General features: G+C 42.5%; 2 protein-coding genes across 3 annotated transcripts in view; one reads left to right on the plus strand and one right to left on the minus strand.

Moving 5' to 3' along the window:
• Positions 1-639: 639 nt before the first annotated feature.
• On the plus strand, positions 640-12,447 carry adra1aa (adrenoceptor alpha 1Aa). Its single transcript, XM_021605899.3, has 2 exons — positions 640-2,356; positions 10,915-12,447. Exons 1-2 carry the CDS (start codon positions 1,453-1,455, stop codon positions 11,463-11,465), a joined length of 1,455 nt encoding a protein of 484 aa, XP_021461574.1. The 5' UTR covers positions 640-1,452; the 3' UTR covers positions 11,466-12,447.
• Positions 12,448-17,104: 4,657 nt separating this feature from the next.
• Positions 17,105-22,876, minus strand: part of dpysl2a (dihydropyrimidinase like 2a) — a 29,949-nt gene continuing 24,177 nt past the window's right edge. For both annotated transcript variants that reach the window (XM_021605900.3, XM_090237418.1), the window contains 5 exons: positions 22,623-22,764; positions 22,206-22,376; positions 21,494-21,673; positions 21,168-21,357; positions 17,105-20,673 (listed from right to left, as the gene is read on the minus strand). In XM_021605900.3, coding sequence (XP_021461575.1) covers positions 20,582-20,673; positions 21,168-21,357; positions 21,494-21,673; positions 22,206-22,376; positions 22,623-22,764 — 775 coding nt within the window. In that variant the 3' untranslated portion in view covers positions 17,105-20,581. The remainder of the gene's footprint in view (positions 20,674-21,167; positions 21,358-21,493; positions 21,674-22,205; positions 22,377-22,622; positions 22,765-22,876) is intronic.

Consider the following 22,876-nt stretch of genomic DNA (forward strand, 5'->3'; position numbering starts at 1 on the left):
GTACATTTAGTTATCACTTGATTTTCTACCAACCTTGCCAGCAGGCATGCCAGCTAAGATAGACAACTCTAACTTGATTCATAGCCTGTAATACCTTCTTGGTAGCTAATTGAGGTTGGGAGATAGGTTCTCAATCTGGGCTAGATAAAGCCAACTTCATACAATTGCTGGGTGGCTAGTAGTATTACAAAGAAACAAAAACCACAATGTTTAACAAAACAATAATTTTCATACAGGACAAATCTGAGGGGGCACGTGCCCCTGTGGGCATGACGCCTCTGCACTTTATTGGTCACTCGTGTCCATGGCTGGATCTGCCTCTGTATTCTTCAACCAACATGTCCAATCAACAAAATGAGGCCACAGCTCCATTGATCAGCCAGAGGAGAGGGTATTCTTGAGACATGCTCTCGCTCCCATACAATGGCGATGGATAGGAGACAGTTTTTTGAACAGCTAATGACATTGAAACATGCTGCAGAATGCAAAATGTGGCTGTCTGAACATTTTTTATAAGATGCACTTGTCTGATGAGAGTTGATTTTGCATTAGATCTTTTGTGGATATTGGATGTCAAACCAGCTTACACTTTTCCTTACTCGAGCAAAGCATCACTGTGGCTGTATCTCTTTGTTACAGGGGGAGTCACGCCACAGACACACAGTGACTACTGAACTCATCCACGTCCAGACTGAGGCTGTCCTAACATTCAGAAGACTTGCCCTGGGACTGGCCTGTTTTTTCACCTGTAATAACCCTCCTACCTCCTACCCTGGTAAGGGGTCTGGTCTGGAGCTCAAGCTTTAACAGGGAGGACATCGTTCAGTATTCACTTCCAGTTGGACTGGACCAAACTAAAACCAAACTATTCGCATTGATGCTTTTACAGATTTCATATGCTTAATTTCCTCTTCCCACTATTCAACATTTTTTATATGATGCAGACTTGCACTTGTTCACTTTGAACTAGCTATTGGGAAAATCAGAGAGAGGGACCCCAGAACCTATGCCTATGATAATGATCCTCACTAACCAAATACTACTATGATAGGTCAGACTGTCGGAGTCAACTCCACACTCCATCAAATATATTTTAGGTCTCCAGCTGTATTATAACTTGTGGTTTAACATCAAGGATAATCTCAAAATGGATTAGCTTTTGTTTGTTAAATAGCGTTCCTCTGCATACACAATGTTTGTCTCTATCAGTGTTTTAAACAAGCTCATAGCTTTCTACTTTTGATTAATTGTAATTGCCCATTAGATTAAGACAACATGAGTCAAATGATGCTTTGACAAGACAGACTTAATGTGATCACTATTTGAATGGCTCTCAGGAAAGTGCCCTGATGTCTTTGTCTTCTCTCAGCGAACTTAACTGTCTGCAGTTTATCTGTCAGTCTACTGTTCAGTACAGGGCAGGACAGTGTATCAATACTATTTAGAGAACAGATGGTTCCTATAGCAGACAACATGAACATGACCCCAGAGCATCCAACACAGAACTGCTCCAACTGCAGCCAGGCGTTTGTCCCAGAGCTCAATGTGGTTAAGGCTGTCGTGCTAGGACTGATACTTGGGACAATTATTGTATGTGGGGTTTTTGGGAACATCCTGGTTATCTTGTCGGTGGTCTGTCATCGACACCTAAGAACAGTCACACACTACTTCATCGTCAACCTAGCGGTGGCAGACCTCCTGCTGAGCTCCATCGTTCTGCCTTTCTCTGCCACCTTTGAGATCCTAGGGTACTGGGTGTTCGGAAGGCCCTTCTGCAATGTGTGGGCAGCGGTGGACGTGCTGTGCTGCACAGCCTCCATCATGAGCCTGTGTGTGATCTCAGTGGACCGCTACATCGGGGTCAGCTACCCGCTGCGCTACCCAGCCATCGTGACAGAGCGCAGGGCACTGCTTGCCCTGGTTGGCCTGTGGGCTCTGTCCGTCACCATCTCCATTGGCCCTCTGTTTGGCTGGAAAGAGCCGGCGCCAGAAGACGAGTCAATCTGTAAGATCACAGAGGAGCCTGCCTACGCCATCTTCTCTGCTGTGGGCTCCTTTTACCTCCCGCTGGCCATCATACTGTCTATGTACTGTAGGGTGTATGTGGTGGCCCGCCAGGAGAGCCGGGGCCTGAGAAAGGGGCACAAAACAGACAAGTCAGATTCAGAGAGTGTCACGCTGAGGATCCACCGCGGCAACATGGCCGTGTCTGAGGATGAGGCCCTGCACAGCCGCACACACTTCGCCCTGCGTCTCCTGAAGTTCTCCAGAGAAAAGAAGGCCGCCAAGACCCTGGGCATTGTGGTTGGCTGCTTTGTGCTCTGCTGGCTCCCTTTCTTCCTGGTTCTGCCCATAGGTGAGTGTTACCCATTGTACCCAGGCTCCTTACCTTGTCGACCGTGCTCCACAGCTACCATGTCATGCTGTTAATGCCACCCCCTCTTGTATCTATACTTGGCAAAATAATTTATGAGGTTTTGTAATTAAATTGTATTGCAGAGATGGCTGTTGGCGGGAGGGAGGGTGGGGGGGGAGTGTTGGATGATTCCCAAAATAGATTTTCACAACAGTCTCTGGTGCCGTATCATGCATACCTTTCTCATGTCATACGGTATCAACCATAGAAGTAGAACAACTTTATTTATATGTGTAATAAATAGGTTTATGTTATGTGAGGTTGTTCGATGTGGATGATGTAAAAAATTATATTGAGCTATGTGCTATTCTTCCATTAACCAGTATTGGGCTGCATCTGCAAAGATTTCCTTTTATTGATGCCAAATTAAAATGATCTGAAATAAGTAAAATGTTGCATCAGAAAGTGTACACATGCAACACTTCAATCTCCTTCTCATCCTGTTGTTATTTTACCTTTCGTACACGACTGCTTTGAAATATAATTTAACAACCATACTATTATTTTATGAGTATATATGAATACACATACTAATAATGGGGTATTTCATGTGTAACTAATAAAATAAAGTAATTTCAGTAGCTTTTATTTCAGACCACACAAAATGTTGAAAGACAAGTATAATTGCCCGTAAGCGTTTTCTGATGTTAACAAAGCTTTGAATAGAGTCAGTATTATTTAAAAAAATAACACTGATTGATGAAAGTTTCAGAATAGGCAATATTATCATCCTCACTGTTTCATATTATGAAAGAATCGTGTTTACATAACGCTTTTATGTAAAAATTGTTGAGAGGATTTTCATGCGAGCCAAAATACCAGTCTTAAGAAATGATCCTACATTAGAGAGTTGAACTACACACCCACATGCATGCACACAAACACACACACACGCACACACACACACACACACGCACGCACGCACGCACGCACGCACGCACGCACACACACACACACACACACACACACACACACACACACACATGTGCACCACAGGAGGCTGCTGAGGGGAGAACAGCTCATAATAACGTCTGGAACAGAGTAAATGGAAGAGCATGGAACTCCTGGAAACCATGTGTTTGATGTATTTGATACCATTCCACTGATTCCACTCCAATCATTACCACGAGCCTGTTCTCCCCAATAAAGGTACCACCAACCTCCTGTGGTGTGTACACACACGCACGCTCACACATTAAAGAGTGAGAGTGATAGAGAGCTACTGAGAGACCTAAAGTACGTTTGGAACACCCATTTAAACTGAACAAAAAGTGTAAAGTGTTGGTTTCATGAGCTGAAATAAAAGATTACAGAAACTGTCCATAAGCACAAAAAGTGTATTTCTCTCAAATGTTAGTGAACAGTTCTCATTCGCAAACATAATCCATCCACCTGACAGGTGTGGCATATCAAGAAGCTGATTTAACAGCATGATCATTACACTGGTGCACCTTGTGCTGGGGACAATAAAAGGCCACTCTAAAATGTGTAGTTTTTTCCACATAACACAATGCCACAGATTTCTCAAGTGTTGAGGGAGCATGCAATTGGAATGCTGACTGCCCGAAAGGCCCACCAGAGCTGTTGCCAGAGAATTTAATGTTAATTTCTCTACCATAAGCCGCCTCCAACGACATTTTAGAGAATTTGGCAGTACCTCCAACCAGCCTCACAACCGCAGTCCATATGTATGGCGTTGTATGGGTGCACAGTTTGCTGATGTGAACAGGGTGCCCCATGGTAGTAGTAGGGTTATGACAGGGGCAGGCATAAGCTACGGACAACGAACACAATTGCATTTTATCGATGGCAATTTGAATGCACAGAAATACCGTGACGAGATCCCGAGGCCCAATGTGAGGACCATTTTTTTTAAGGTATCTGGGACCAGCAGATGCATATCTCTATTCCCAGTCATGTGAAATCCATAGATTAGGGCCTAATTAATTTATTTCAATTGACTGATTTCCTCATATGAACTGGAACTAAGTAAAATCTTTGAAATTGTTGCATGTGCGTTTATATTTTTGATCAGTATACATTGACATTATTAATTCATTTGCAGTTCATTTTTCATTTTCAGACACTCTTATTGATTTGTTATCCAGCCACAGCCTTAAGTGCTTTTCAAATTAATAGTTTCGTTTTTCAGAAGGCCACTGAGGGGTTACTGTAATTTGGGTGTCAGGTGTCTCAGTGATGCAGTGCAGCTAACTCAGGTAAAAGCTGTGGTCTGGTCTAGCATTAGGCTAGCCAGGCGCTGAGCTATCATAGGGTTCCACAGATAACAGAGATACTCTCAGCATGGGTGGGTAGTCCCTTTTCAATGTTTTTATAGTCCCTTTCCGTCAGCCTCTGTCCCAGTCATCTTCTCAGTGTGATGAAAGAGCTGCTGTGATAATGCTGCTGCTGAGAGCTGAGCACACGCTGCCGGACCTGTTAGCTGCTCATATTTCAATAACACACTTGAGCCCCCACTGAGCCAATAAGTCTTCCTGGCATTTGACAAGATAACTGTTTTTTTTCTCGCTCTCTCTTTCTCTGCCTCTCTCCACCACTCTCTCTCATCTCTCTCTCTCTCTCTCTCTCTGCCTCTCTCCATCTCTCCGTCCGTCCGCCCGTCCGTCCGTCCGTCCGTCCGTCCGTCTGTCTGTCTGTCTGTCTGTCTGTCTGTCTGTCTGACTCGCTCTCTCTCTCTGCCTCTCTCCATCTCTCTATCTGTCTCTCTCTCTTTCTCTGCCTCTCTCCATCTGTCTCTCTCTCTCTCACCACCTCTATCTGGCTCTCTTTCTCTTTCTCTTTCTCTGCCTCTCCATCTCTCTCTCTCTCTCTCTCTCTCTCTCTCTCTCTCTCTCTCTCTCTCTCTCTCTCTCTCTCTCTCTCTCTCTCTCTCTCTCTCTCTCTCTACCCAGACTTGTCATCTATTGCTCTTGCTTGCAACTCACTTATCACATAGAGGCATTCTCAACAATGTGATCACAGCAGGAAGGACAGATAGTCATCACATCATTGCTTTTATTGAAGGTCGACCTCGGGTCCCCTTCGTGGTTGTTTACAGTTTTCCTCAATTGCTAAAACACAATTTCTGAAACCTTGCTCCATTTCCTGAACATACCGAAAAATAGAAAACACATTGTTCAAATAATACAATTCTCAGGGAGAAGTACATTTTTTAATCTAAAAAAAGATTCATATTTTTCCATCATTGTCTTTTGGTGAACGAAAACATGTTCTATCACAGTAGCTCAAAATGGATCAGAAATTACTACTCTGCTTTGCTCTTGGCAATTTTGTTTTTTGTTCTTCCTCCTCCTTGTACCCCTATTTTTACAGTACTGTACCCTGCATCTCACAAACTTGTCCTTTGTCTCTGTGATACTGTAATTCTTGTTCTTTGTTGATATGAACCTGCAACCAGTCAAAATCTATTGAGCAGTCAGTACTGTTAATAAATGGAAAGGACAATGTTCAGGGCCATACAATTTGTCCATTGTACAGCATACAGTCTACAATGCACTGTACCACAGTATACAATACTAAAAGGTACAAAAATCAAAGGAGTAAACATGTGATCAATGTGCTTCTTCTTGTCTTTGGGCTGGGTCAGGCCAGAGCACTTCGTCGACATCACAAGCAATATTGTCCCTCCTGAGGCAACGGGGGAAGAAGCCTCTTGTGTGCCGTATCCAGCCCTGACATGATTCCTCACCTATATCACCACAGGCTAAATCCATGGCTTGCAGCAGATTTACTCTGGTGTAGGGTTGTCTATCATACACTTTCCATCTCCAAGAGGAGAAAAACTCCTCAATCGGATTCAGGAAAGGCGACTATGGAGGGAGATACAAGTTCATAAACTGCCCATTGATGTTAAACCATTCCATTACCTGAGCAGCTCGGTGGAAACTGACATTGTCCCACACTATCACATAGGTGGGAATGGGATTCTCATTTAGCTCTTGACCCTGCTGCTCTTGAACCTGCTGCTCAAATAAAATATCTCTTAGATTGGCAATAAATCTTAGAAGGTGCAGGGTGTTATATGGCCCGAGTACATCATTGAGTGTAACATGGTGATGTAGAACACCATGGTTGCTGATAGCAGCACAGATTGTGACATTGCCACCTCGTTGACCAGGGACTTCAACAATGGCCCGCTGTCCAATTATGTTTCGGCCTCTCCTTCTCCTCTTTGTTAGATTGAAGCCTGCTTCATCGACAAAGATGAACTCATGGGGTCTGTCCAAGGATTCCAAGTCAAATATTGTCTGTGTAGAAATACAATATACTGTATGTAGGATTTTGTAAGTCGTACAGAGACAGTGCTATACTGTAGAGTACAATTAGGCTTCTGATTCACATACATTGCATGTACTGAAGAGTAATGTCAGTCACATAGTATGTGTTAGTACTGTAGACAATCTGGATTGCAGTAAATGTTTCTGAATGCACACTTACTTGCACATACTGAGCTCGCAGTTCTTTCACCCTTGGGGAGTTGCGCTCAAAAGGTACTCTGTATACTTGTTTCATTCGCATCCTGTTACGATGGAGGACACGGTCAATTGTGGAAATGCTCACACTGTCGATTCCCTGGAAGTGTGTGTTGTCTTGTATCACTCGTTCCTGGATTTCTCGTATTGCATTATCTTGAAGGACCATGCCAACTATAACAGCCTCTTGGTCCTGAGTGAATATAGCTGTCCTTCCACCTGCATGTGGCAGCCTTGCAATTCTACAAAAAGTAGTTGTGCAGTTACAAAACATATTCATGCAGTACAATACACACAATGATTAACTTTACAAATGTCTATTGAAACAGCTGCATATAGTGTAGTACAGTAAATTTGCAATTACAAAAATACAGTAGTATACTGTACCTGTTCTCTTCTCTGAATGTCCTTACTATGGTGGACACAGAAAATCGGCTCAAATTGGGTTGGGTTTTTGAGCCAAATCGGCTCAAAAAAGTCCTGCTTCCCTCATTGTCAGTCCATGGACAAGAACATGGTCTATAACTGTTGCTCGAATTTCATCAGATATTTCCACTCTTTGTCTTCCTCTTCCTCTTCGTCCTCGTCCTCCTCTTCCTCTTTCTTGATCTCCTCCTCCTCTTCCTCCTCGTTGCTCACCTCGCATACGCACTCGTCCTCGTCCTCTCACATGGTTTCTTCTATCCATTCTCAGACTTTCTCCTTCCCACCTTCAACAACCTGTTTGCTCTCTGAACTGGCTTATATTGGTTGTGTCGCATCATTTAAAACAGGTTAAATCAATTTTGAGTGGTTGTGTTCAATCAATGACATGTGTTCTCTATTTGTATTTCATTGTTTTGCTGAAAAGTCTAAGTGAGATCTGCAAATTGTGTTTTACCATGTGAAATGGTTTAAGGTATTGAGAACAGACGGCATAATTAGCTAAATGAGTTCAGGCAACTGAGAACTTTCAGCCAATGGGTTTTAGTGTTTTAGCAACTGAGAACTTTGTTCAGCCAATGGGTTTTAGTGTTTTAGCAACTGAGAACTTTGTTCAGCCAATGGGTTTTAGTGTTTTAGCAATTGAGAAAAACTGTAATAAAGAACAATATGGAGTTCAGCAAAAGCACAAATGTGTTCTACACTCACTGCTAGTTAGTTTCATAATTTTAGTATAGGATGAATGTGGGATTGAACTACAAATCAAGTGTTTCTGTCCAACTCCGGACTTCCTAACCCCACAGGGTTCAGATTTATTATACTCTCTCATGCTCATAAATATAGCAAGCGCAACAGAGGGCTGGGTCTTCTTGTTGGTTATTCTACTCCCTAACCATGCTGGCTGCCCTTTCTAACAAAACCATGAAGGCATCAAGGACAACATGTCACAATGTTATCTATTATTATCCTGTTAAATATAACGATTTTCCATTTAAGATTGATTGTGTTAGGCTGGGGATGGTTATTTTTGTTTGCTTGTTTTATTGGGACAGGCTTTATAAACGAACCCTTGTGGGGATTTGAGTGGGTCAAAAGGTTAAGGAGGCATATCACTGTCTTGGCAGTGTGTTTATTTTGAGACTGGTTTGTTCTTGCTTCTTCTTGACATTCTAGGAGCCATTTCTGAAGGCATGACCAAGAGCACATTTTCACAAGGGTAGTGGTATTTTGCACCCTTCCCGCTGGTATTGTGGTTGTTAGTCAGTAGTTGCTATGGTGCCAGCCATGTATCTTTGGTATTGTTATCTTAAATCATTATCAACAATATGAATCGTATTTGGTGGTGGTGGTGGTGGTGATTCTGATAATGACCTATAGTACTATAGCAATAGTATCCTTGTCTTCCTGGATGTACAGTATGACAACGTCTCTCTTGGGAAGTAAGCACATATCTATTGGTCCTCCATTATTTATTGCTCAATCTATCTTGTTTTCCTTTGCTATTCATCACTATAAACCCTCTGTTTTCTTTAAAAAGCATGTTTTGCGTCACTGTCTTTTTATGGATTCAACATTTTATAGACAAATGAGGCTACTTGAGTAGCGGCAATCTTAAATGTATGTAGTTCTGTCCTCGAGCTGTTATTTTCCATTAATATTCTGTATTATTTCATATTTTATGTTTTGCGTGGACCCCAGGAATAATAGCTGCTTCTATTGCAACAGCTAATGGGGATCCTAATAAAATACCAAATACCAATCAAGTTCCCCCTTAGGAGGTTTTAGGCTCCAAAATGTATGAAATCAGTCAATAGCAGAGTAATATAATTATTGTTGCTCATTGCACAGTAGGAGTCATCTGAGATATACTTAGCACGGAATCATATTGCTCAAACTACCTCCTCTCTCTCCTCTCTCTCTCTCTATCCATCTCCACATCACGCTGTCATTTTTCATTTTTGTCTCCGACAGCCTCTCCAATAAAGAATTTCACAAGACAGCTCATCCCATCCTGCCTTTGAAGATAGATGCTCAATTTCAAGGCTATCCAAGACCTCAGCCATTTAATTATTTTAATAGAAAATGACTCAAATAAAAGTGAAAGTCACCCAGTAAAATACTACTTGAGTAAAAGTCTAAAAGTATTTGATTTGAAATATACATAGTATCAAAAGTAGATGTTATTGCTCAAATCTTGTTAATTATTAAAAGTAAAATGATAAATCATTTCACATTCCTTATATTAAGAAAACCAGATGGCACAATGATTCATTAAAAAAATTACGGATAGCCAGAGGCACACTCCAACACTCAGACATAATTTACAAACTAAGCATTTAGGGATGTTCTCTTGATAAGTGCGTGAATTGGACCATTTTCCTGTCATGTAACAAGTACTTTTGGGTGTCAGGGAAAATGTACAGAGTAAAACTACATTATTTTCTTTAGGAATGTAGTGAAGTAAAATTTGTCAAAAATATAAATAGTAAAGTACAGATACACCCAAAAACTACTTAAGTACTAGTAGTACTCTAAAGAACTGGAAAAGTCTGCATGTAATGTGTATCTTAAACCATTTCCTCTACTGCACTATTAAGTGTGCAGCTCACACACTCTCACACTTTCTCACATTAGTCCCTCTAATCAGAAGCAGCAGGATTTATGAAGGCAATTTTAATACAACAAATACCTTGATGTCAATACCTTGACATTGGTAGCTCTAGAAATATGATAAAACTATCAATTGAACCCAAGTGGAAATAAATGTGTTTTTCTCAACACAGTCTTTGGCTCTTCTGTTGAGTGTATACAAAGTATCGGCTTCTTTCACACGTGATCAACATTAACCCTGATTGGATTTAGATGTATTAGGAATGTTATAAAGTATGGCACAAAATCTTAATGGAAATATGCTCCTCTATTTGTTTCTTCTTATCTGATGTTGATATCCTGATTTACGTGGTCATATCATCAACAAAGACCCTGAAGTAACAATCTGGGTTAAACACTTGTTGTTGTGCATTGTGTTGTGATAAAGAGCTCAAGTATGTTAATCAGTTTTCTTCCTCTGTCTGTCTGTCTGTCTGTCTGTCTGTCTGTCTGTCTGTCTGTCTGTCTGTCTGTCTGTCTGTCTGTCTGTCTGTCTGTCTGTCTGTCTGTCTGTCTGTCTGTCTGTCTGTCTGTCTGTCTGTCTGTCTGTCTGTCTGTCTGTCTGTCTGTCTGTCTGTCTGTCTGTCTGTCTGTCTGTCTGTCTGTCTGTCTGTCTGTCTGTCTGTCTGTCTGTCTGTCTGTCTGTCTGTCTGTCTGTCTGTCTGTCTGTCTGTCTGTCTGTCTGTCTGTCTGTCTGTCTGTCTGTCTGTCTGTCTGTCTGTCTGTCTGTCTGTCTGTCTGTCTGTCTGTCTGTCTGTCTGTCTGTCTGTCTGTCTGTCTGTCTGTCTGTCTGTCTGTCTGTCTGTCTGTCTGTCTGTCTGTCTGTCTGTCTGTCTGTCTGTCTGTCTGTCTGTCTGTCTGTCTGTCTGTCTGTCTGTCTGTCTGTGTGTGCGCACATGTGTGTGTATGTGTGGTGTGTGTGGCCTATTATAGGTTCCATATTCCCAGCATACAGACCTTCGGACACAGTTTTCAAGATCACCTTCTGGCTAGGCTACTTCAACAGTTGCATCAACCCTATCATCTACCCCTGTTCCAATCAGGAGTTTAAGAAGGCCTTCCAGAGTATTCTGGGAGTGCGCTGTCTGAGAGCCCAGTCCAGAGCCACTCATCACCCGGGTCCAGCCCAGGTTCAGGGTCATTCTCTCACTCTGAGACTAGATGGCCAAGGTGACCCCTCCTGCTTTAGCCCCTCCTCCTCCATAGCCCTGTCCCGCACACCCTCCTCTAGGGATGGCAGGGAGTGGAGGGTATTCTCTGGAAGCTCCGTGGCAGGGTCTGGGACAGCGGTAGAGACAGGACGGGCTAAGGTGGCCCAACTGTGCGGTAAGAATCTGCTGAAAACCTGCTGCTGCATCAGAGACAGGAGCTTCAGCCAGGGGCCCAGCCAGGAGCCCAGCCATCCCCAGCCCCCTCCACACGGGACTCTGCCCATCATTAAGATCCACCAGCTGTCTTTGTGTGAAAATGGAGAGGCTGTATAACCAGAGATAATAAGTGATTTGGATCGTCTCTGGTATGAATGTACTGTAGCTCCTCACTCTTAACCCTAACAATGATCCACCCTCAAGGTCCAGCACTATTAAAGGAAACTGAAGTGAACAGTGAATACATGTCTCTGTCCAGTGGACTTTACAAGGATGGAATAGTAATAATAGCTGGAGGAGATGGTGGAAATATTTTAATATTTGTAATATTCTGACTGCAGTTACACAATGCCAGTGGATTTGAATTAATGACTGAAGAAAAGTTTTTGTGCACTAAACCAAGGTTTTACCTTGAGATGTTTCTACTTTTTAAGACTTGAACATGAATTCCCCCCGTGCCCATTCTCTCGGGCAGTCTTTGCCACTCTTCACACTTTACTATTCAGTTGATTTAAATAGTAAAGAAAAACAGTCCAAATGACTATGCTAAGAGCAAACTATTTCCCCCTCATGGTTTTTCACAGGGAGATCCGTCATTTTACGGGGACCTACACTTTAGTTATATATGTATTATTTATTCCAGATATTCCTGAGAAGATACTGAGGTTTGTGAAGGTATTTCATAAAAGAGCCAAATTGTTTGTTCCTTGGGTAATGTTTACAAGTTTTAACAGGTCAAGTCTGCACATAGGTTATTGATGGTATTGTCACGTTCTGACCTTTATTTCCTTTGTTTTGTCTTTATTTAGTATGGTCAGGGCGTGAGTTGGGGTGGGCAGTCTATGTGTGTTTTTCTATGTTGGGGTTTTGAGTTCAGACTAGTATGGTTCTAAATCAGAGTCAGATGTCGTTAGTTGTCTCTGATTGAGAATCATACTTAGGTAGCCTGGGTTTCACTTTTGAGTTGTGGTTGTTTGTTTTCCGTGTGTGTGTTTGTTGCCACACGGTACTGTTTCGGTTTCGTTCGTTTCACGTTTATTGTTTTGTAGTGTTCAGTTTATGTCTGTAAATAAACGTTATGGACACTTACCACGCTGCACATTGGTCCTCCGATCCTTCTCGCTACTCCTCCTCAGAAGAGGAGGAAGAAAGCCGTTACAGGTAACCTCATATATTGTTCAAAATGATTACCTTTCTCCCAGTGTCTTACCATTTACCAAACTCTTTTCCTGATGTGAAAATAGTGTATATGACAGTATCTAAAGCAGGCAGGAACCCAGGAGGATACTGTCATTCCATGTCACGTACTCCAATAAAAAGAATATGAGATATTCTCAGTTTTTCTTTCATTCTCAGTAATTTCATGAACACACGTTTCATAAACACGCATGGACGATAATACTTTGTACTCCAACATTCCCACGATACCCTTTTCCTCTGCCAGATAGAAGATTAACTTCTTCCTGTGGATTTCTGAGGGATCGTTTCATGGGTTTTGACCTCATAACTGCTCCCTAAACCTCTAAATCCACCATGAACAAGTAAGAAATTAGCTATTTGTAGATTGCATCCATATGCACTTACAAGCACACAAATATAAGTGATTGCATAGATATGCACTGGTCACAGTGTGGGCATAATAATCTTTGCATTGGCTTATCTGTAACTTATGTCAAGGAAAAACAACGAGTAGTGAACAGGATATGGAGAGCAGATAGTATTCATTGACTTTCGTATTGTCTGAGATCACCAAAGATTGGAAAGCTGCCGTGGTCATCCCCCTCTTCAAAGGGGGAGACACTCTAGAAACAAACTGTTACAGACTTCTATCTATCCTACCCTGCCTTTCTAAGGTCTTTGAAAGCCAAGTTAACAAACAGATCACCAACTATTTTGAATCCCACAGTATCTTCTCCACTATGCAATCTGGTTTCCGAGCTGGTCATGGGGGCACCTCCGCTTCGCTCAAGGTCCTAAATGATATCATAACCGCCACCGATAAAAGACAATACTTTGCAGCCGTATTCATGGACCTGGCCAAGGCTTTCGACTCTGTCAATCACCACATTCTTATCGGCAGACTCAACAGCCTTGGTTTCTCAAATGTCTGCCTCGCCCGGTTCACAAACTACTTCGCAGACAGAGTTCAGTGTGTCAAATCGGAGGGCCTGTTGTCCGGACCTCTGGCAGTCTCTATGGGGGTGCCACAGGGTTCAATTCTCGGGTCGACATATTTCTCTGTATACATCAATGATGTCGCTCTTGCTGCTGGTGATTCTCTGATCCACCTCTATGCAGACGACACCATTCTGTATACTTATGGCCCTTCATTGGACACTGTGTTAACTAACCTCCAGATGAGCTTCAATGACATAGAACTCTCCTTCCGTGGCCTCCAACTGCTCTTAAATGCAAGTAAAACTAAAACCATGCTCTTCAACCGATCGCTGCCCGCACCTGCCCGCCCGTCCAGCATCACTACTCTGGACGGTTCTGAATTAGAATATGTGGACAATTACAAATACCTAGGTGTCTGGTTAGACTGTAAACTCTCCTTCCAGACTCATATTAAGCATCTCCAATCCAAAATTAAATCTAGAATCGGTTTCCAATTTCGCAACAAAGCATCCTTCACTCATGCTGCCAAACATACCCTCGTAAAACTGATCATCCTACCGATCCTTGACTTCGGTGATGTCATTTACAAAATAGCCTCCAACACTCTACTCGGCAAATCGGATGCAGAATTACAAAAATCACTGAAGATGGAGACTCATCTCCCTCACTAACATTAAACATCAGCTGTCAGAGCAGCTCACAGATCATTGCACCTGTAAATAGCCCATCCAACTAACTCTGTGTTGTTTGTGTCACACTGCTTTGCTTTATCTTGGCCAGGTCGTAGATGTAAATGAGAACTTGTTCTCAACTGGCCTACCTGGTTAAATAAAGATGAAATATAAAATGTAACCCCTCTGATACAACGTATCTCCAGTGGCCAAGTGGACATGCTTTCTTGAGGGGAGTGGCCAGAAATATTTGACACTGGCTGACATGGCTGTGCCCCTCTGTGAGTCATACTGTCTCAGTACTGACATCATCGAGAGGCTATTGGCTCTGGTCATCAAACCACAGATAGTATTGATGAGTGAAGGGGAGTATGGGGGGGGGGGGGGGGGTGAATGAGGGAGAGAAAGAGAGAGAGACAAGAGACACAAAGGGAAGTTCAATTCAATTAAACCTGCATTAGTATTATTACAAGCACACAGTAGCTTTTTTCAGATCATGTAATAACATCATAGAAAAGTTGTGGGTTCTGTAAAAACGTACTATCAAATGTATTTATAAAGCCCTTCTTACATCAGCTGATATCTCAAAGTGCTGTATAGAAACCCAGCCTAAAACCCAAAACAGCAAGCAATGCAGGTGTAGAAGCACAGTGGCTAGGAAAAACTCCATAGAAAGGCCAGAACCTAGAGAGGAACCAGGCTATTAGGGGTGGCCAGTCCTCTTCTGGCTGTGCCGGGTGGAGATTGTGGGATTACTATCAGTACCGAGTAGACACCGTTCCCAGGTAGATGCTCGGGCTGTAGTTTCTAAAGAAAGATACATTAGTCATGGAGGTGAAACCCACCAGTATCATCAGTCAAATAGATTTTTTTAGAAGAACAACTGAGAAAGATACTGCGTCTCTCTATGCTATACCCCCCTGCTACTCTATTTTAATGTTCTAATGTACAGTCTTTGAAATGCAATAGAGCTTTGGCTGAAAAGGGATCAGAGTGGAAACATACAAAATCTTCTGTTGCAATGACTGACTTTGTTCTTGACTAAGCCCAATGTGACATGCTGGTGACATATGAAGGCTAGACTTCCATCGAAATACGTTGATACAAAGTTCCCACAAGGGCAAAGATGCCGCTCATTCATTTTCTCTCGGAGAGAGACTCAGAGAGAGTGAGCAGAATGGGAGCATAATCATAATAATAGCTCCCTATTAGTGACTGTCATATTCTCACTGTTTTCTAGGAACACTTTTAGAATAAAGGGTGTCCCCATTCCACAGAGGAAAGAGTTCTACCTGGAACCAAAAGGGTTCTAACTGGAACCAAAAGGGGTCTTCAAAGGGATCTCCTATGGGGACAGCTGAACAAACCTTTTTGGTTCTAGATAGCACATTTTTTTCTAAGAGTGAAGACACTGATGATGACTCAACATGCTCCTGTAAAGGATTCCCCCGGAGCTTCTTCTAGAGTTCTTCTACACTGTTTGTTTTCAACCCAATGCTCTCCCTTCTCCACTCCACTATCAGTTAGTGTGCCCTCATATAATATTTTATTGAACCTTCATTTAACAAGGCAAGTCATAACTAGATTCAGTCATAATTGGACAACTGCTTAGATACCACTGCTGCCATGGGGCATGGTTCAGGAAAATCATGATGCTTCTGGTGGACTAATTCCCCATGTTGCCAGGATTCATGACCCCCATCTTTCTCACCACTGTGTCTCTCATAGGAAAGGAGCCTGGAGAAAGGGAGAAAGAGCCAGCCCTGACCATACAAAGCAGACTGTCTCCACCTAGTGTGCTTGCCTGTAGCCTACAATAAAACACATCATTTCTGCAACTCCAAGATCTCAGAGGTTATTGGCAAATACATACACTGAGTGTACAAAACATTAGGAACACCTTCCTAATATTGAGTTGCACCCCCTTTTGCCCCCAGAACAGCATCAATTCGTCGCGGCAAAGTGTGGAAAGCGTTCCACAGGGATGCTGGCCCATGTTGACTCCAATGCTTCCCACAGTTGTGTCAAGTTGGCTGGATGTCCATTGGGTGGTGGACCATTCTTGACACACATCGGAAACCCAACAGTGTTGCAGTTCTTGGCATACTCAAACCGGTGCACCTGGCACGTACGACCATACCCCGTTCAAAGGCGCTTAAATCTTTTGTCTTGGACATTCACACTCTGAATGGCAGACGTACACAATCCATATCTCAATTGTCTCTCAAGGCTTAAAAATCCCTATTTAACCTGCCCCTACATCTACACTGATTGAAGTGGATTTAACAACTGACATCAATGAGGGAGCTTATTCCTGGATTCACCTGGTCAGTCTGTCATGGAAAGAGGTGTTCCTAATGTTTAATACACTCAGTGTATATTTAAAGTACCTGAACTATCATAATAATGGTGACGGCGCATAAAGACGGAGGAAATCAGATATGCGTCTTTGTTTTGAACACTATCCATAGACTTTTCAAACTACGTAGCACGACATGGTTCAATGTGCCTATAAATCAGCACAATTGACTTTTTCTTATTTTTTTTATTGCTGCCGTCTTGGAGCTAAAATTAGGATCATGTATGCTGTGCTAATGCCAAACAAAAAATGAGTAACGGAGAGCACTGTAAAATACGGCAAACTTAGCAAATTAGTTGTTTGTGGTAAAGTACATGGGGGTCGTCATCTTCAAGCATCTTCGCCATTCAAGACAAATCTAATGAACAGCAAACTACTACAGTGAACAACATTGACTATTCACCTTAAGATTTAAAACAGTGATTCATACTTACTGGATTCAATGTTACATTGAATTTAAATAGTAGTTATTACAATGGGAACATGAGATTCCTGACATTATTTTAATATTTTTATACATATGTGTTTATTTACCGGTATTTATGTACAGTATTTTATGACTACCAAAACTAAAACAGTATCTGTAGCACAATAACTGTTATTAGAGAGACACATCAATTGTTTTATTTTTATGTTTAAAACCATTTAAGTCAACACTGATAGTATTCAACGTCGTCAGGAATAAGTATTTCAACTTCCCAAAACATACACGGTCAACAGTTTATCACAAGATGGGAGGGCAACGACAGTGCTAAAAATCTGAAATAAAAAACAAACACTATAGGAAACCTCCCCACCGGGAATTAACTTACAACACATAGCTTGGCATAACAACCTATACCTGACAAGGCAAGGAGGAGGAAAGAACACAATGCTTGTACAGTATACAGAGAACTGGTCAGAGAAATGAGGAGCCTACTGTAAATGTCCCTACTGTACCGTTCACAGTGTCGAGTGAGTGGTTAATAAACATTGGCTTGTGGTCTAGTGTAACATTGTTCATACTCTGATGCGTGGCACTAACAGTAAGGTCTAATGTGAATAGGTAAGAGGGTAGCGCGAGTGATGATGGAGCGAGCACCTGTTAAAAGTGGCTCCCATCGTCAACACTCACAGGGCTAAGAGGAGGTGCTATTCTAGTGACTCCAACAATAAGGACAGGAGTCAAACCACATCATTAGTGTAAATAATGGATTTCATTATCACAGCTTTTTTTCACTGGATCTCAAAGCACTACATGTACTAGCTTGGTCACTGACAGAGGTTAACAGGTATTTGTACTAGCTTGGTCACTGACAGAGGTTAACAGGTATTTGTACTAGCTTGGTCACTGACAGTGCTTAACAGGTATTTTTACTAGCTTGGTCACTGACAGTGCTTAACAGGTATTTGTACTAGCTTGGTCACTGACAGTGCTTAACAGGTATTTTTACTAGCTTGGTCACTGACAGTGCTTAACAGGTATTTGTACTAGCTTGGTCACTGACAGTGCTTAGCAGGTATTTTTACTAGCTTGGTCACTGACAGTGCTTAACAGGTATTTTTACTAGCTTGGTCACTGACAGTGCTTAACAGGTATTTGTACTAGCTTGGTCACTGACAGTGCTTAACAGGTATTTGTACTAGCTTGGTCACTGACAGTGCTTAACAGGTATTTGTACTAGCTTGGTCACTGACAGTGCTTAACAGGTATTTTTACTAGCTTGGTCACTGACAGTGCTTAACAGGTATTTGTACTAGCTTGGTCACTGACAGTGCTTAACAGGTATTTGTACTAGCTTGGTCACTGACAGTGCTTAACAGGTATTTGTACTAGCTTGGTCACTGACAGTGCTTAACAGGTATTTTTACTAGCTTGGTCACTGACAGTGCTTAACAGGTGTTTTTCATAAATACATGGTTCTTAAAGCATACTATCAATCAATACTTTATAGAATAGGCAGGCAAGTGATATTGAACAAACATTCTGAAAAAACAACAAAAACAAACATATCAAATACAAATCAACATTGCATTTCCACAGATTCACCTTTTGCACTTTAGCAGATAGAAAACGAAGACCCGTGTCATGTAATAGCTGACTCCGCTCCCCCGTAAAGTAGTTTCACAAAGCTTGAATTGCTGTGGTTGAGTGGAAAAAGTAGGCACCACCATCTGCACATACACAGCATTGATCAAATAGCACCTGGTGCAGAGAGGTTGTTAGGGGCAACCTTCTATCGAGCATGGCTGTCAGTGTCATAAGAAAATAAACAGCAGTGTGATTATAGGAAGCCTGGTGTCTCGGCGACCTTTAACTTCAGACAGCTCGTGAAAAGAGAGAAGAAAATGGAGGAAAAAGAAGCAGTTTTTTTTCTGGGGGGGGGGGGGGGGGGTGAAGGTTCTCCCTGCTGCCATGTATTGTGCATGCTTTGTGTCAAAGGTGTTCAGACTGAGGGGAGTGAGGAGATGAATGGTTTATCCATCTCCCTTGACTTCTGCACATTCCATCAGCAGACAAGCTAAGATCTAAGAGTCAATATTTCAGATTACAGTAATGTTTTAGCTCTAGACACGATCAAAAATGTAGAATATTAACAACAAAAACATCACAACAATACAAAAAGTGCAGCAATGAGACAAAGGAAGATAGAATTGAATTTGTTCAGCTGAAAGTTCTGTTGTAATACTGACCAGAAAGACAGGCTATGGAAGGACAATAACTAGAACTCACAGCTGTTTTAAAATCATACAAATACTGCAAACTGACTTAGTGAGGTAAAAACGTAATCCGAGTTCCTTCAACAACACTATTTTACAGCCTCGAAAATGTAAAAACATTTGTGAAACCTTCCATTTACTTCTATGATGGAAGAAAAACAATAACCAATGTACTATAGTTAAATACGCCATGTGTCTTTGACAGTGATCTAATGCAATGGCTCACTTCTTGGAATCAGAAGTGATTCTTCTTGTTTGGTGTCAAACCAAGAATGCCCTTATACAGTACGATATTTAAAAAAAGGACCTAAAAGTGTTATTTGGCTGTTCCTATAGGATACCTCTTTTTGGCTCCAAGTAGAACCCTTTCGGTTCTAGAAAGATGGTTCTAAATGGAACCAAAAAGGGTTCTCCAATGAGGACAACCACAGAACCCTTTTGAAAACCTTTTTTCTAAGAGTGTAGATACATCAAATGCCACAAGAACACAATCCACAGCTCCTCTTGTACAATTAAAAGCCCAAATGTAATCAAAGACTAAACTTAAATTGTGTGTGTGTATATATATGAGTTAACAATACATTAGGAACACCTGCTCTTTCCATGACAGACTGGCAAGGTGAAATGATCCCTTATTGATGGCTATGATCCCTTATTGATGTGACTTGTTAAATCCACTTCAATTAGTGTAGATGAAGGTGAGGAGCCAGGTTAAAGAAGGATTTCTAAGTCTTGAGACAATTGAGACATGGATTGTGTATGTTTGCTGTTAATGGGGTGAATGGGCAATACAAAAGTGCCTTTGAACTGGGTATGGTAGTAAGTGCCAGGTGTACTTTTTCACGCTCAACAGTTTCCTGTGTGTATCAAGAATGGTCCACCACCCAATGGACATCAATCCAACTTGACACAACTGTGGGAAGCATTGGAGTCAACATGGGCCAGCATCCCTGTGGAACGCTTTTGACACCTTGTAGAGTCCATGTCCCAACAAATAGAGGTTGTTCTGAGGGCAAAAGGGGGTGCAACTCAATATTAGGAAGGTGTTCCTAATGTTTTGTACACTCAGTGTATATACAGAAAAACATCAAGAACTCTCTAAATTCACTTGACTCTTCCTTAAAAAAAATGAAAAGATTGCATATTGCGTAGGTAATACAAAACAAAACATTGAGTGCTATTTCTTTTTTTTCTTTGAATGAGGTGGCAGAGCGGTTAAGTATGGATGAAGATGGATGGAGTGTTTTTGACCACCAGCTTGCAGTTAAGTCAGGGAGACGGGACCACAATAGATGAAGCTTTGTTGGTTGTGATGGTTGGTCTAGGAGCTGAGGTGGATCCTACTGCTCCGCTTCTCTCCTCCCTAGCTCAGCTGACAGTAGAGCTTAACCCAGGCTGGTGATGTTGGACCTACCACCAGGGGGCGCCGCAATGCGCTGGGTGTTGCGGCGGGGAATGTTATCATCAACTTGCGCACCTGGGCATGAGAGATAAGAGAAAAGAAAGTCAGTTACACTACATGACCAAAAGCGATTAGGCCTGGCTCGCACTCTGCGTTCCAATTCATCCCAAATGGGTTTGAGGTCAGGGCTCTGTGTAGGCAAGTCAAGTTCTTCCACACTGATCTCGACAAACCATTTCTATATGGATCTTGCTTTGTGCATGGGGGCGTTGTCATGCTGCCACAAAGTTGAAGCACAGAATAGTCTAGAATGTCATTGCATGCTGTAGCATTAAGATTTCCCTTCACTGGAACTAAGGGGCCTTGCCTGAACCATGAACCAGCCCCAGACCATTATTCCTCCTCCACCAAACTTTGAAGTTGGCAATATGCATTGGGGCAGGTAGTGTTCTCCAGGCATCTGCCAAACCCAATATGGTACAATTTCAGCCCAAATGATAATACTTGTGTGCTTACACATCTTAGTATTATGCTATTCCTACTGGTATTCCACGTTGAGCTGTACTGACCAGACAAGCTGAAGCCAGACTGGTGCAGGTTACGGACGGGCTGGGGAGCCTGCTGCTGCTGTTGCTGCTGCTGCTGCAGCTTGGTTGGAGAGGTCTTCACCGAGGTGACCGGGGTCATGACCTTAGGTGTCACATTCTCACACACTGGCCCGTCATAGAGACCCCTGGGGACCCCACTCAGCTCCGTCAGCTGGGAGGACAGAAAGACAGACGAGATAACAGCATCAGTTCGGCTGTTCAAGTTCATCACTGTCAGTGAGAATGGTAATTAACAATCAACAATCTTTATTCTATTCAATGTCAGTTTCACTGCACTATAGACTCACCCTGCTGCGAGCCTTTATCCTCCTGTAGACATGGTCAGGGAAGGGCTTACGGCTCACATAGCGCCCACAGCCCTCAGTGGTATGGAGGTTGCCCTCTTCCAACACTATTTTGCCCTGGCTGACCACCACCAGGGGAGCTCCACGCACCTCGGTGCCTTCGAAGATATTATACTCCACAGCCTGCAAAAGAAGAGCTCTGATGAGAAGAGTTTCAAATAGACTGACAAAGTACAAGAGGGCAAATCACAGAGAAAGACAGCACTTACTCTACTTTCACATGCACATTGCAAACCCCAAAAAACATTTCAAAGATTTGAGGCCTTTTTCCATATGAACTTTAGTCTAGGCCCTTATATATTCAATGAATCGTGCCAGCATGGTAACTGTGGCATTCAGCTGACATCATCAGGAGAAACTAGTGCTGATGTAACCAGCTAGCTCCTCTAAATGAAAGAAAGCGGTGACTCATTGAGGGATAACTCAGGCCCTGTCTGCATGAGCTGTTCTCTAACAAGTCATTTCAGGTCAGTAGATTTTACTTAATGGTTTGTTTCAACGCTTCGTAGGAAAAAGGCTTCAATGTTTCATATGAAAATGTGGAAGAATTGTTTGATCCAAACTGAGTCCTACATACAGTAGGTGGGACTAAAACCATGTATAAACACCATGGTTATGATATGGTTAGTACAGTGTGGGTTGGCCAGGCTCTCACCAGGTTGTGACTCTTGGCAGAGATGATCTTGCTGACGTCTGGGTCCCAGAGGACCAGGTCGGCGTCAGAGCCCACTGCAATGCGGCCCTTTCGGGGGTACAGGTTGAAGATCTTAGCTGCGTTGGTGCTGGTCACAGCCACAAACTGGTTCTCGTCCATTTTTCCAGTCACCTAAGGGAATCAGAAGAAAAGGCATTGTCACTTCCTGACTAACAAGACAGCTGCAAACGTTCACTTGAACAACTGAGAACCCCTTGATGACATGAATGACTGCGGCACAAACTGGGAAAGTAAGTTAATTCTACAAAATCTATATCTATTTACATAGACAGGATCAATTTGAAAGAAGCATGTTTGATTGTGGTATGTTTGATTGTAGGAAAACCAGCAGAAAAAGGTCAGTAGAATGTGCCTCACCACACACTTGTCCCAGATGAGGGAGAGTCTCTCCTCAGTGCCGTTGGTGCCTTCTGGGATGAGGGTGAAGTTGTCTTTGCCCACAGCACGCTGAGAGGTGTGGAATGTGCAATGAGCACTACCAGTCACCTGCAGGTCACCACTGGAGAGGAACAAAGGATGGAGGGAGAGCGAGAATGAGACACTCCACTCAAAGGTCTTACGTTTGCATGTTTTGTCTTGAGTAATATGACTTTCCATGGGCCTCTTATCAA

This window comes from Oncorhynchus mykiss, chromosome 6 (assembly GCF_057628025.1).
Source record: "Oncorhynchus mykiss isolate SJ-2025 chromosome 6, ASM5762802v1, whole genome shotgun sequence".
In the NCBI taxonomy this organism is placed as follows: domain Eukaryota; kingdom Metazoa; phylum Chordata; class Actinopteri; order Salmoniformes; family Salmonidae; genus Oncorhynchus; species Oncorhynchus mykiss.

What these genes read in the sequence shown, in the direction of transcription:
- adra1aa (XM_021605899.3), top strand. Translation starts at nt 1,453, where the DNA reads ATGGTTCCTATAGCAGACAACATGAACATGACCCCAGAGCATCCAACA. An exon ending in CTTCCTGGTTCTGCCCATAG is followed by an intron (nt 2,357 to 10,914) that starts GTGAGTGTTACC and finishes GGCCTATTATAG; the next exon opens with GTTCCATATTCCCAGCATAC.